The 15,682-nt window shown below is 42.4% G+C and overlaps 1 protein-coding gene across 2 annotated transcripts in view; it reads left to right on the top strand.

Moving 5' to 3' along the window:
- TRPC5 (transient receptor potential cation channel subfamily C member 5) overlaps window positions 1-12,825 on the top strand; it is a 69,397-nt gene extending 56,572 nt beyond the window's left edge. The window contains exons 7-11 of one of the 2 annotated variants that reach the window (XM_031554682.1): window positions 2,608-2,814; window positions 2,989-3,030; window positions 4,625-4,714; window positions 5,404-6,138; window positions 12,737-12,825. In XM_031554682.1, the coding sequence (XP_031410542.1) occupies window positions 2,608-2,814; window positions 2,989-3,030; window positions 4,625-4,714; window positions 5,404-6,138 (1,074 nt within the window). In that variant the 3' untranslated portion in view covers window positions 12,737-12,825. Of the gene's footprint in view, window positions 1-2,607; window positions 2,815-2,988; window positions 3,031-4,624; window positions 4,715-5,403; window positions 10,304-12,736 lie in introns of those variants that run through there. The other variant, XM_031554681.1, reaches the window with a different exon arrangement.
- The last annotated feature ends 2,857 nt before the right edge of the window (window positions 12,826-15,682 follow it).

Below are 15,682 nucleotides of genomic sequence, written 5' to 3' on the forward strand. Positions count from 1 at the left end.
CTGTGTTTAAAAAAAAAAAAAAATAATAATAATAATAATTACAAAACGTAAACAACAGACTTTCTATACAGCGATGAAGATGGAGATTAATGCTTGAATTATCCTGTGTAATCAGTGTAGCAGGTAATTATTTAAAATCTGGCACATCTGTGAATTCATCACTTTGACTGAATTAAAGAATCTTCACAACTGCTGCAGTAAGATGGCTCCAGTAATCCCACAGGGAAATCTTTAGGGGAGATTAATTTTCACTTCAAATGGCAGAGATTTGCAAGAGGATTATGTGGCCAGCATGACGCATCTGCATTGTGATTGTAAGTGACACTTTTTCTTTCTCAGAGAGAAACCAAGTGTTGTTTCTTTAAGTTCCTGCACTCTGAGTGTGAGGGCTCAGCTCTCTTAGAAGCAGAGTGTACTGCTCATTTCAGCTGCAGAACTTGAAAGGAAATGGTGACAAGAGCAAGGGCAAGAGCAACACAACAGCAGCCTGAAAAGAGGACAGAGAATTCCAAACTTGGATTTAAATTCCTAATGCAACAAGGTCATGCTTGTAAAGCTAACAGATGTTTCTTTAGTTTATAATAAAAGTTACAAAAGTTGTCGTATGAAAACATTACATGATCTGCTATGGCCCTGCAGGAGCCTTCAGGCTGTCCATAGCTGTGGAGCTTTGCATGTGGTGGTCAGGCCTGGGCTGGCTATCAGGTGATTGCTGAAGCATGGTGCTGCTGGCATTCGTCACAGGGAAGTGAGTTCACAAAGCTGCTGTTTCACATGCAGATTCGCTACTTGTAGCACTTAAGAGAGCTCTAACCAAGAAAATGGTGGCTTCCTGCCTGGTTTCCTGCCACCAAAAAACAACCCAGTAAAACCGAAGTATCTCTCTTCTACATATTTCCAACTCAGAACTGCTGCCAGCAGTTCTCAGCTGATTTGCTCAGGTTCTCAAAACATCAAGGTAACTGAGGCTGAGTTTGTAAACCCCAGGGGAATTAACAGCAGTAAAAGAAAGGAAGAGAAATTGCAAAGACACCTGGAGTACAGTACAGGGGTCTGTCTTTTAAATGAGGGTATATTGTGCTCTGCGACTAAGACTGTGAAGAAGTACAGGTGGAGAATGTCAGCATACCTGATCCTGCCCCAGCACTGGCTGCAGACAGCTATGATGGGCAGTTGTAGAAGGGATGGATTTCTAGGGTGGCTGTCTAGCCAAATGAGCATCTCCCTTCTGATTCTCCAGTAGGACTTTTATGTTTCTGCATTAACAAACTTGGAATATGTGTCTCTAAGTAACAGCCTTGTGCTCTCACTGTATTAACCTGAACTATACAGATACTGCTGTCAGTGTTTCCAGGTGTCTGTAGTTCCTTAAAACATGGCTGAGTAACCCAACACACCTCATGCTGCCAGGCATGATCTGGATATTTCCCTACAGAGTACTTCAGAGATTCAATCTATCAGTGCACCAACTGTCTGCAGCCTCTTCACATGCAGTCACTGCTGGATTTTCCCCTTTGCCTCACAGTGAGCATGTCCAGGGGGAGATGCAGCTCAGGCCCTTGTATTTTGAGCTGATTCACACCATCTGCAGAGACTAATGTGCTCCTCAGCCACCAAGGCAGTTCTTCTAAATCAAGAGCTGCACATAATTTGAGAGTGCTATTAAAATAGAGTTGAGTTGCACCTCACTGTTGAATTGTGAGCATATTTTAGCCATGTCAGAGCATGGGAGCATAGCCAGGATGCCAGTGTAGTAATTTCTGGGGCATGATGTTCAGACATATTTAACTCCCTGTTCTACACTTGCATAGTTTTGAGGTATTTGCCATCTGTAGAGCCTGGGCAGGCAGCAGCCCTCAATTCAGGGATCACCATTTTGCAGTTTGGAAGGTCGATATCTTGCACACTCTGCAATTCTCTTTTGGTGATGGTATGAACGCATCTCTGTAGCTGTAAAATGATACAAGTAACTTTCCACCTTTACTTCATTGGGATGAAAAGCACTAGAGCAAAGCAAGCGGGTACAGTGTTGTGGTGATAGCATAAATAAAAAAAAAAAATCAGTAAGCTGTCTCCAGTTTGGTGTAGTGATATTGCAGAGGTGAGATTTAAAACATGGCATGCAGTAAAATGTTACCACTTGTTTATATACAAGTGCTGAATTAATAGATGCTATAAAAAAAAATCAACAAAAACTATGAAATGTATTCTTCCAGGGAAAAGTTGTGAGAATTCATTGGCTTTTGACATGAAAAACAACAGTTTGTGATAATACAAACACTTGCAAAAAGCAAAATAAAAACAGTATCCCTGCTTCGTTTACTGGTAAGCCAATAAGTGTTAACTCTAAAGGATGAAGCTAAGCTTTAGCTTAGCAAACCTTTTTGCTGAATATTGCTATCGTTACATTTGAGTGGATGGTGTTTTTCTACTCAGCTGTGTTCTGCACTATGAAGTACACTCCCAGCAAGGAGATTGAAGAAGTGATACTGCTTTGCTGAAGCCAAAGAGTTCCTTTCTTGTTTATGTCACCTCCTTAGCCACTGGTATTTCAGGCAGGCTTTACTGGAGCAAACTGTTGATGCTCTTTTCTCCTCCCTCCCACAGGACCATGCAGACATCGAGTGGAAGTTTGCACGGACAAAGCTCTGGATGAGTTACTTTGACGAAGGGGCCACCCTGCCTCCTCCCTTTAACATCATCCCAAGTCCCAAGTCTTTCTGGTACCTCTGCAAGTGGATTCACAATCAGTTGTGCCCGGGCAATGACTCTGACGATGAACAGAAGAGACATGAAAACCTCAAAACATTCACAGTAAGAAGCTGCATGGTTTTAACCTTCAGTTTTTGGGAGCGTTTTTGCATGTTCGAGGTCACCAGGGTCACTGGTGCACTGGTGTAGAAGGTTGCTGCTGGATCGTAACTTGCCAAAAGCCATCATTAGAAGTAGGATGACATGGGTAACATGCCTGTGCCTTTCTCTTTCCAGGAGCGCCATGCTGATAACCTCATCCAGAATCAACATTACCAGGTAAGCTCTCCAGCAGCTCAAATTTTCATTTGCTTTTTCTTCTTCCTGCTTATTTTCTAGTATCTCACTTCTTGTTTTCTTCTGGAATATATACAAGTGTAGGAACTCTGAGAGGATTTTGCTTATGGATTAAAGCATTTCCTCAGTAGAAGTGAGATGGCTTAGTAAATCACTCCTAACTCTTCCACCTGCTGTAAAGTAGCAGAAAAGTTACCAAGTGTCACAATTGCTGAAGTCAAAGGCTGCATCAGCAGTGACTTCAGAGGGATCATGCTGCCATGTCATCCTGATTATATCTGTTTCAAAAGCACTTTTACACACGACCTCTCAAGTTGCTCCTCTTTTACTCTTTTTTGCAAGGCATCCCTAATCCAACATCAAACAGTGGTTGAGATTTCCTTCTGTTCAGGGCAGCTTAGGAAGGAGGAATTGTTCCTGTGTTCAATTCTGCTGTTTCTGTACCTTCTCAGCCTGCTCATTATCAAGAGTTCATTAAATTCAACCTACAAAAGGATGAAACTATGAAAAACACCATTTTCAGTACCTGAACTCAATGCAATCATTATGCCAGCATGCTGGAATAACAAAAAAAAAGTCTCCTGAATGTTAGGCAGTACATCAGGCTGTACTGTCAAAAACCACACAATTCATCTTTAAGACATCTGTTTTCTAAAGAGTATTTGCATCTGGAGCTGATGTTTAAAATGATCACTTTTGGTAATGTACATTTCGTGCTCCCTGGCTTTACAGCTCACAGGTACAGGGATTTCTTAAACACCTCTCAGTAAAGCCTTGGTGCAGAGAACATCTTAATGCTTGGTCGTACTCAGACTTATCACAGTTTCTGGAACAGGGAAAATGAAGGAAAGGTTTAGGATAGTGTTTTTTGTATACAGAGATCAGCTGCTGTGTGTGCCAGATAAACATAGAAGCCTTAAACAACAATCTGTTTATGTCAAGCCAGCAAGGAGGTACACAAACACAAAGCAAAATGGATTTCATTCTACAGAGATCTGGACTGTAGCAGACATCCTCAGGTTAACACTGAGGAGTGAGAGCTTCTAGAAAAGTCACCCGAGGGGTGAATCGGTACTTCCAGTACTGTCAGTGGATGCCACAGTAGCTTTGCAAGGAGTTCTTAAATCCACCACCAGAGAAGACCGAGGCAGCTGGGGGTTAACACTGCCCTGTGGAGTCCTGGCTATTCTTCAGGCTATTTGCTGATGATGTACCATCTTTCCACTATTTAATGAACTACCTTAAAATGGCAAGCTTAGCTATGCAGTATACGTGAGACTGGTAACCTTAAACTTTTGGCATCTGAGATTAAGAACTGTAGTGAAGGAATTTAAATATCTTGAAGATATTTAAGATATTCAAGAATATTTTGCTGAATAATTTTTACAATTAGAAAAGTGCAAAATACTTAATAGCTTTCAAGATTAAAAAAAGTATTAGTATTGCTAATGGTGACTTTCAATTCATTTTAAGAGAACAAAATAGGGAGAACCACTGTCAGTAAGAGCTCAGAAATACAATAAGAATGGAATTTGCTCAGAGCGAGGACTTGAATCATTCGTGTTTCTTATTTCAGGAAGTGATTAGAAATCTTGTAAAAAGATATGTTGCAGCAATGATAAGAACTTCTAAAACCAATGAAGGCTTAACTGAGGAAAATTTCAAGGTAACTCTTTCTCTCATTAATGATCATATTAATTTGAGTAGCCACTTGAAGAGTTCCCACTAATTTGGGGAAAAATGTGGAAATACAGCAGTTACAGGAGCTGGGAATGCATACATGGTGTGCATGTGGTTTTCTTTGGAGCAGAAAATACTCCTCATTCAGGTGTCTTCTAATATGGTCACTTCCACAGATATTAATACACAATACTGTATGTAGGCAATGGCTTTAAACAAAGTACTTGATTTGTGTCAACATCACACTCCTAATCCCAGACTGAGCTGGATTAGTGGATACAAAGAACACTTGTAAACAAAGTTAAAGTTGGGCCAACTAAAAGATTCCTGTAATATTTCTAAATTCCAACAGTTTCATCACTTGTATAATAAAATGCCTTATTTCAGCTTGTTCCCCACTGTTCAAGCAGGAAGAAGGGGAAAAAGGGGTGGTCACAAAGGCTGGGCCACAGCCTGTGGTAATAAGGATCTTGCAAACTCCAGTTGTCAGGATTAACAATACTTTTTTTTTTTTCCTCTTTCATCAAATAATGATGATCTGTGTGGTGTACTTGTAAGCATGATGTGATATCAGCACTTAGCTTACCTCTGAGCAATCCTCCCAAGAGAATGTGGTCACTCTTTCACCTCACAGATAATGCTGCTGAGCATACCTCATTTTTCCTCTTGTCCTAGGAATTAAAACAGGACATCTCAAGTTTTCGCTACGAAGTCCTTGACCTGCTGGGAAACAGGAAGCCGCAGAGGAGAAGTTATTCTACCAGTAGCACAGAGGTGTCTCAAAAGGATGAAACAAATGAGGATAGTGCTGGAGAAAAACCCAAAGTCAAGAGTGTGTCTTTCAGTGTAGCCAACAAAAAGAAGGATTTCAATGTGTCTGCGCTAATTAAAACAATGTCTGGGATTGATATGGTGGAAGAGAAGCCAAAAAGCAATGGGATCAGTAAGCGCTCCTTCATCCGAAATGGAAATAGAGTTCAGAGGCTTTCCAGTTCCAAGAAAGAGTCCTTTAAGAGACTGGGGCTGCTGTTCTCCAAGATGAATGGACACGTACCTGAAGCAAATTCAGAGCCCATGTACACTATTTCAGATGGAATTATTCAGCCACACTACATGTGGAAAGACATCAAATATTCTCAGATTGATAAAGAGAGAGAAGAGAATTGTTCCAAAAGTGAAATTAACCTCAATGAGGTAGACTACAGTAGGAACACAAGACTTACAGGACAGAGCAAGGAGTGCCCTATGGTTTGTACCAGCTCCCTTCACTGTGCTTCCAGTATTTGTTCCTCTAATTCCAAACTTTTAGACTCATCAGAGGATGTGTTTGATTCATGGGGAGAGGCTTGTGACTTGTTTATAAACCAGTGGAAAGATGGGCAAGAGGACCATGTTACAACGCGACTATAAGTAAGGCTATCTTAACACCTGTTGGAAAACTTGGCTCATTATTTGTAATTGTTTGCTCTCACCTGGTTTATGCATTAAGAATTCTTTTCTGCCCACAGGATGAAACAAACCTAAAAGTCTGTGTAGGTACCTATTTTATAGCTATCTACATCTTCTATGATTTTATTTTTATTTTTATCTTCACAAAAACTGAATGGAAGGCTTCACCATCTACTAAATCATAGTAAACCGCAGTACTCAGTCAGATGCAGTCAGTCTTCAAATCACACATCATTCAGATACACCAGTGGCAGAGGATTCCTCCAGTGCTCTCCTCATCATCCCAGCACTGCTGGATTATTACTGCTGCTATCCAATATGCTTGTCCTGCTTGAAGTCCTCATCAGCACATCCAGCTGGTGAGCAGTGGCTTAGCAGGAGGCTGGGAGTCATATGTAAAACCTTTATAGGAAGGGTTTCAGGTTATAACTGGCTTGTTTCCTTTAAGCAATACAACCTCTAATTCTTGCAGTAGTATATTTTTCAGGTCATTATATTCATTTTGTAAATTCTTATTATGAGACACCTGTGGTCATGCAACTAGAACATGTTATGATTTGCTTGTTAACTGCCATGAAGAAATGCCCTGGTAGGGACTAGAATGGCCTCCCAGTGAGGCAGGTGGGGAAGTGAGTAGCTGGCCTCACTCCCAACTTCTGCACTGATGAACAACCCCAAACCAGCTGTGGCTGCCTGAGACAGAAACCTCAGTGTGGTTCTTATATCACTAATGGTAAACCAAAACCGAGCCCTAAACCTCACCCTTACACTGAGCTGCATCTGTTTTTGAAATTCTTGCTTTTATTTCCACTGCTGCATTTGCTTTTTGCTGCCTTCCTAGCCCATGTCATGTTTCAGGCAGAAGCCATCCACCTGCTGTACAGCAGTGAGGTCTCTGGGTCTGTGAGCTGCGTTCCTGAAAAGCAACTGAAGTTAGAGCAGCCCTGACTGTATCTGGCACCCTGGGAAGTCTCTGCAGTCCCTTTACTAAGGTGCAACAAAAAAGAGCATGGCAGGAAATGTTAACCTTCTATTTCTCTTTTTTCAATTGCTCATTTTTCGCCTCCATTTGTGCTAGGCCCTGTCCCAGCACTCCCATTGTTGTGTTTGTCCTAAAGAGCATCAAAAAGGGGAGATGTACCAGCAAAATCAAAATGGTTGACACAGTGATTTTCCGCAATGCAATACTTGGGCTTTCTGTGCTGTTGCTGAGATACACAGGTGATTGGCACTCAGTACTGCTTAAGAGCTGCTGTTAGTTGGCTGCTTGCCAGGAAGAAGCCAGTGTTGACCAGGAGCTGAGAAATGGCTGTTCCTTACACCATGGCTGCATCAGGATGAAGGCTCTATTCCCAGGACAGGTTATGTGGGCTGGAGCTGTGTAGTGCCAAAAATGACCTCTTCTGCAGAGGCAGTCCTGCATAAATGAGATGCTGAGGTGCCCAGGGTACAATGCTTTGCCTGTTAAGGAAAACCACCACCTTGTTGGGATCTTCCTGAGGACACCTATAGAGCACAACTTTGTGAACAGCTCTTGTAGCAGACCTGCAGAGGGTGACAGGCTTGGCTACAGGAAGCTTTGAATGCAGAACTTCAGGGGAAAAGCAGAGCTTTAGGCAAGCAACAGCATTAAGGAAAAAGAGCAGCCAGGAAGAGAAACTCAGAAATGTTCTCCTTGTTACCAGCATGCAGCACACAACCCAAAGGATGTAAGCCTCTAGTTGTGCTAGGTGGGAGAGAGCAAGAAGCACTTCAGTATGAATAGACTTCAGGCTTTCATACTTACTGCAGGGTTATAGCAGTCTTTGAGAATTGCATCTTCTCTTCCTGAAAGCAAGGCTGAGCAAAGCATCACACGGAGACTTGCAAAATGTTAAGGGTCAGAAGCAGTTTGATGATTGCTCAATGAGAAATCCAGCAAGTCTATCTTTTACGATGCAAACCCACCTACGAGAGCTGCAGTTAGAAGTAGCCCACAGTTTAATAAATCTAGTGTATTTTTGGAAGCATGAACATTAATGTGACTCCCTTACAGGGAGTACAGAGAAGGGTTTGAATTATTTCATGCCTCACTTAAGCATACTGCAGCTTATGAACTCTAGGGCAGCACATCCTTACTTTACCCGTGTAACAAGTGGGCATAAAAGCCACCCCAGTTTAGTTGTGCAGATGATGTCAGCTGAGTTGGAGGCTGGTCAAATGCAGGACTCACATCCTCAGACAGCAGAAGAGCTCTGAAGTTTTCCACAAGTTTTGCACACTGGATCTGGCTCCAATTAAGAGGTGTCATTCAAATTCAGCCCTACATTAACAGGTACAAGTCTCAAAATGAAATGCAAATAAAACTCTGCAGCAATGCCCCTCAAAAACATAGAAGTGACAGAGGGTAATGCAAATCCCCTCTGTGCAAATTGTGTGAGTCATGTCCTCCTGCTGTGTCCTGAAAGGGCAGGGGTAGGAGCTGCCACATTGTAATGGCATGATGGATAAAGCACTGCAATAATCTCTTGCTAGCGTTCTCTTGAACAGGAGAGGAACATCACAGGGCTGCTGGGCTGCAGCTCCTGGGGGATTTGTTTCATGACTCAGATACTTCCCAGCTATGAACTAGTTTGAGCTGACTTTCACATTGAACACAACTATTTGCTCTGACTACGTGATGAATACATTTATCCAAAAGTTTGCAAAATTGTCAGTCTGGTCTCCCCAAAAGGCCGAATTGTTTGATTGCATCTATGCACCCCCTTTTGTAGCAATAGGCTTTAGAGCAGCTCATGAATGATTACTACTACTGTTAAGGAGGAGCACTGGGGGAAGAAACTGAAAGATCTTGTGGAAAAAAAAATACATTTGATTGATCCTAGCCTTATTTTTCATTTTTAAAATCACCTGCAGTCAGACTACTGGTGATTTTACTTACATTTTTCCATTTTCTTACTCTTTCCTTCAGAGGAAGGAAATGAAAGAAAGAAAGAAAGAAAGGAAGCATCTCTCTGCTGTTTGTGCAAGCAGCTGGGGTAGGAGTTTATGAGACACTGAGCATCTTCTGTGAGGAGTTAACCTATTCTCTGGTTCAGGGTACACAGCTGTATCACAACTGGCCATGCCTGGCCTCTGTACTGGATGCTCCAACAACAATCATCATATGCTATTTGGAATCACATGGGTCTTGATCACTTAGCCTATTCTTCAAAGTAGCTTTAATTCTCATATCCCATCCCTGGCATCATTTTCACCTGGCTTTGTAACCTACAACCAATCCCCAGTAGGCAGTCAGACCCCCAAACACAGGCTGTCACAGAGCTACAAGGCAGTGTACTCAGGTCAGAGATTGAAGTTGTTTTAGAAATAAGAAATTAAGTAACATCTCTGCAGATTATTTGGATAATTCTATTTGTATATTATTCACATACTGGTATATATGTAAATACTCAGCTATTTGTATATGTGGTCCCTAGAGAAGCAGCATGCACAGTGACAGAGCACAGGACTAGACAACAAGACTTGAGGTCTGTTCCCAGCTCTGCCACTGACTCACCTGTGACCTTGGGCAAGTCACGTAGCCTCTCTAATGCCTCAGTTTCCCCATCTGTAAAATAGGGATAATACTACTTACCTACCTCGCAGGGGGGTTAGTTCATTATTTACAAGCACTTTCAGATCTTTGAATTAAAGGCGCTATATACAGTAACTAGTTAATACTCATAGCAGTGCTACGTACTTTTGTCTTCTGAAGACTAATTCAGGTTAGAATTTTGCTGTGTCTGTTAAGATAGTTTCCCATGTAGAAAAAAAGCATGATTTCCTACCAGGGGAATTTAGGGCACTTCTGCAGTAGACGGAGAGCTGGGAGCCTCAGCTAACTTCCTTGGTTTTGTGACATGTCTCACTTGGAAGCTCACCTTACTGTACTTGTGTTTCACCCTTTTTCTAGTGATACGTGTAACTATTTTTAAACAGAAACTGCCACTGTAAGTACTTAATATATAACTGTATTCCTATATAAAACCTCACCCTCTAAATAGATTAATGGTGGCTGTCCCAACAGACTTCCAGGCATAGAGAAGTTTCACAGTCAGCCCAGCACTGTTTATGTGCACACACACCTTTTAAAAAAAAAAAAAAAGTTGGGCTTTAGGAAAACATTACATTCTTTCATGTCAGATGAGCCCTAAGGTTTGATGTACATGGTAAGGGCACAGCAAGCGTTCTGAGCCCAGGAACACGGTGTTCTTACAGGAACACGAGGGAAACCTCCACTTTGGAAAAGTACTAACAGCGTAAGCAGGGATGCCCTTTACTCCAGGGCTATCTCACCAAGTCAGAAAACCAGGCGAATACCAACTGCTCTCTCACTATTAGGTATAGGTCCTACAACACTTGGAACTTCTCAGTCTTGCTTTTATTTTTTCTTTCCTTTTCTAAAGGCCAAAATCTCACAGAAATACATATATACACCAGGAAAAGGCTCCATTTTTGACCGAGTTCTCCTTTAGCCAGTTTGCACTGCAGCGTGCCAAGTGTCCCACAGACGTGTCCGTGAGACGGCCGTGCACAGCCACCAAGGCTGACTTCCAAAACAGCAACATCAATCACCCTCCCAGCCCCATTACAATTCCACAGACATCCAGAATGGAGAAATACAAAAAGCAGAAGCCCACCACGCCACTGAGGCTGCCCAGAACGAATGAAAACTGTTACTTACCCAGCAACTCTCGAGCTGCCCTTGGGGTGGATGCACTGATAGTCACTGTCCCCTCTGCAGCAGCTCCTGGTGCTGCCCCGAGCAGCAACTTAGCTGCACCTGCCCAGGTGTGCCAGAAACATCAGCGATTTCCATTCGCGCAAAGGCAAAATTAATTGAAATCAGTGAGACTACAGCGAATAGTAAATCAACCCACTAGAGTATCATCTAAATTAAAGTGTCACCAAAATAATCTGCAGTTTTTAGGGAATGTGTAACTTGAAACTTCACAAGTATAAAATCAATCCCTGACTGAGTTTCTGGAGGCAGTGGGAGGCACTCTGGGCTGGCCACGTCAATGTATTTTCAAACCATTTGTAATTCAATTCCATTTAATTTTTACACTGCTTTCCCTGTTTCAGACCATTACACTTGTACAAACAAGTCATTTATATATTATTCACATAATTCCCTCCACCCAGAATACTGCTGCTCTGGAGTAAACTGATGATCAAGAATGACTCTTAAAAGAGAATATGCTTTATCTAAGAGAAGTATATTTAAAAGGCAAAAACATCTTTTGAATGTATGACAGCATGTTATGTTTCAGGGAACTCTTCTACCTGCTCTGCTTTTATAAAGGCATGCAAAGCAAAACCCAAAACCAACAACAGAAACCCCCACCTAGCTCACATCACCCACTACTGTGAGGCCAACCTGACCATTCCATTCTTTCTTTACATACAGACCTTTCTCAACCTACAGCTCACCAACTATGGAGAACAGCACTGCCCATCCTGCTGGCTGGCATGTCCTCCTTCAGCATGGCTTGTTTCTTTCCTCTGGGGATTTCTTCCCCTTCCATTTAAAGCATTTCCATGAGCAGTAACTCTAAGCCAGAAGAAACAATGCACTTAGAATGAGATGTGATCAGCCAAGGAGCTGGCCATTAGCACGTGAGCTAATAGAACACTGTGATACCTTTCGCCAACAGAATGAAATGCCTTCTGACTATAAATAGTTGTTTTTGAGCAAAGGGGCACTTTTTGGTGTAGCTATTTTTGAGGTATTGTACAGTTTTATTTAAAAACTACCGAATGTGTTTATAAGGTGGGTCTGGAAACTAGAGAGCTAGGGATCCTTGAGAAGCAAAGGGTGGTTGCAGATGCATAAGTGATTTTCTATTCAGGAAGCCCTGGAGAATTGGGCTTACACTGGAAATGGTTGTGGGTTTTTTGTTTTGTTTTAAATCAATCCAGTTTTAATATCAAATTAAATCTTCATGAAAAAGCTATCACAGAAACAGCTTCACGGCAGATCATATTTGAAGATGCTGTTTTATTTCATGGGATAAAAAAAGGTGAGGATTTTCTTCTTTTGTTTAATTTTGGTCAGAAATCAAATGGCCTTTTCCAGGCAACAGAGCTTTTAGATGTTGAGAGAATTTTGTGTATTTAGTAGAGACAGAGTGGAGACCTCAGCATTTACCCATTAGGTGGTAGCAGCCACCCCGAGAGAGGGGGAGATGGAGAGGGCAGAGCAAAAAGCAAAAACAAACGCTCCATTTTACGTACTTTTCTACTTGCACCTTTTCTGTCCATAGTGCAGATTCCATGTCATTCCCTCATGTAACATGTAAAAATGAAACAATGTATATAATAAATAAAATTATTTATTTTATGTGTATTTTTAGCTTAAATGTAAACTGAAAAAAAAAAGAAGCGTTTAATCTTTTTTTCCCAAAACTGTAAGCCTATTGAAATTCAAGGTGTTTCTACCTTTTCGGATGTAATATTTCCAGCTACCTATTGATAATAAACATTTATGAACAGCAAAGCAGATGACATTCAATAATTTCTACCACCTTCTGCACAGGAAACCTCCTCAAGGAGCACTTCAGGGCTCCACTTCTGTAGAGATTTACGCTGGTGTTTGAGTGAAGAGACATGGTACAGCCCTGCTTACCTGCAGTGAAGTCAGTCAGCCAGATCTGAGCAAGTGTTCCTGGGCAGCAGCTGAGCAGCACCTGACTGTGCAGAAGTTGAAAAATCGCAATCGTTACATCCTCTCTGCAACAGAAAGCAGCAGATCCACACTGAGCGTCGGTAAATATAATGCACCACATGAATGCAATTACTGCAGTACAAAGGAGTCCAAGTATGTATCGTTCCACTTTAATTTGCTCCCCAAAGATATTCTTTGACCAGCATAACTACATCATCCACTTTGGAATATGCAGCAATATAGCTAATAGCGTGGAAGAGTCATTAAGCAACAACCCAACTGTATTAACTTAATTTGCTCATGTGAAGCAGTCCTCCAAGCAAACCTCATTAAGGCACCAGAGGCATGCTGCTGAAGTTCTGAAGGTTTCCATCATCCACCAGGAGCCCCTGGTCATACCTGCAGAAGAATGGGAGTTTTCTGAAGTTACACAAGGGCAGTGCCCCTCTCCTTGAAATGCAGATGATCCTGGTACAAGTTGGGCACCATGGCCCCACATGGGAACAGGCAGCCCACAGTAAAAGCTGCAGCAAGGCCCAGGACTGCAGCGGTCCTCAGCTACAGAGTTGTAAACACACCAAGGATGTGAGAAGGCTGCAATTTTATTATTACTGTTGGGTTTTGTTTTGTTTTAGAGTTTGACGTGCATATTCCTTACTCCTACCATAAAACCTGGAATTTCAAAGTTAAGGCACCCTGAATCTCTAGTTGTGCTCTCTACCTCAGAAACAGAAACTGCATCTGAAGCCACCTTCCGTTGTACAGTGACTGCAGGGATAGAAGGATGCACTGCAGCAGAGAACACCAGGTTGGAGCAGGGAGGGAGAGAAGTGGGCTGAGACAGAAGGAGCTTTGCAGTATAATCCATGTCCTCTTACTACACTTCCTGAAAATACAAATCATGTGCTCAAGTAATCACCATAAATATTAAACACTTCTGCTTTCAACTCCAACAAATACAAAACAAACTGGTTTAAAAAGGGGCCTGAAACCACAGTTTGAAATTTGAACGTGAACATGCAGGGTAGAAAACAGGAAAAAATACCCAAAGGAGAGGGGCAGAGGGAGTTAGAAGGTCCACTAATTTTATCCTTGCAGGATGTATCGCTTTCTCTTGGGACCATTTTCCATAACACGGCGATGTCAAGCAGCTGTCACAGCCATGTGTGGCTCTTATCTTGGTGTTAACCTTGTGGTATGCTGGTGGCAAAGCGCTCACCTGCTCCAGCGAAGGCAATGTTCAGCAGAAGGAATACATGGAACCATAAATGAGTTCAATCTGTAAAAACACCCTGTTAGTGCTCAGACACGTGTTCCTGATTCTGCAGATCAGCACACTTGTGGCAATGACTGAAGTGCTGTGAGCAATACCCATCGTCTATGGCTAATGCTGGCTGAACTGCTCTGTGCTAAATTGCTGTGAGTGGCAGTGACTCGACCAGCAGGAGCTCTGCCTTGAAACATTTAAATTCTGATCTTGTTTCAAAGCCATAAAGTTCTAATTTGAGAGCTTTGCCTTCCTCCCTCATAAGGGTGGTCACTTTGAACTGGGAGTCCGGATTTAAAATTTGAGCACCTCCCACGCATAATGCAGCCTTTGACAGTGTGATTTTATAAACGAGAAGGATTTCCAGCACCACTGCAGAGAGAAAGAGAGGCTAAAATAAAACAACTGAGCTGGAAAAGCAACAGCCGTAAGAGTCGGTTTGGTGCTCTTGCACAGCCATGGGGAAAACAGCACAGGAACAGCAGCCAGCACAGCCCTGCAGGACAATGCTGCCGGCAGGCAGAATCAGCAAGATTAGTCTCTACAGCATTTGTAATAATTACCTTCAATAACAGATGGATTTTACAATTCAAGAGACTCCGGAGACTTGTGCCTCCAGCACACAGCAGCGCTGTACAGAATGTTAACAAGCAGAAGAGCAGCTCACTGCCTGCAGGGAGCCGGAAGGCCCAGCACCCCTCAGCCAGCACAGGCTGCAGCATGCCACCACTGCATGGTGCTCAGGAACGGACAGAACTGTGTGCTCTGGCACTGGAGGATCTGCAGGCAAACAGCTGAATAAGAGCCTGCTCTAAGGGCAGAAAGGTTTGTAGCAGGTTACAAGAGGGTGGGATACTTGAAAACACAAAGTCCACTGAAAACTACAGCACATCACTGCCTACTTCATCCTGCACTGCCAAGAGTGCTCTGTGCCAGGAGCCAGCTCAGGGCTCCTTCCCACAGCCTTCAGGTGATAATCCACTCTGAGCTGCTGCCTTTCATGCAGAGAAATGTGTGGAAAAGGAGGCAGTAAGCATGACTGGCACAGGCTTGGCAGCACAAGCCTTTTCTCTTTGGAAAGCAGAAAATCCAGCCACCAAAAAATAAAAATACACAACACCAACACATTTCAGGATTAAATCTACTTAAAGAATTCATTATTATGCAACATACAACAAGAAACCAAAAGAGGGAAAAAAAATATCTGAAGGAAATTATTGTTCCAATCAGAAATCAATACTCAGATTTTGTACCTCCACTGAAATAAATGCTAAAATATGCATGTGGCTGCAAACCATACTTCCCTGCTCGTGCCCAAATACAGCCAGGCACGAAACAGTGTTGGTCTGGTTCTGATGTAACTGAACCAAAGATGAGGAGTTTGGACCATCATCCAACACTGGGCTCCTCACAGAAAAAAAAAAAAAAAATAACTCTGAGCCCCTATCTTGCTATTCACACCTTCACATACTCCCAGTGAAGCCAAGGTCCTCAACACCACTACTCCAACAGCAGCAACTCTTAGACCCTCCTTCCCCATTATTTCAGTG

Source organism: Meleagris gallopavo, chromosome 9 (genome assembly GCF_000146605.3).
Source record: "Meleagris gallopavo isolate NT-WF06-2002-E0010 breed Aviagen turkey brand Nicholas breeding stock chromosome 9, Turkey_5.1, whole genome shotgun sequence".
Classification (NCBI taxonomy): Eukaryota; Metazoa; Chordata; class Aves; order Galliformes; family Phasianidae; genus Meleagris; species Meleagris gallopavo.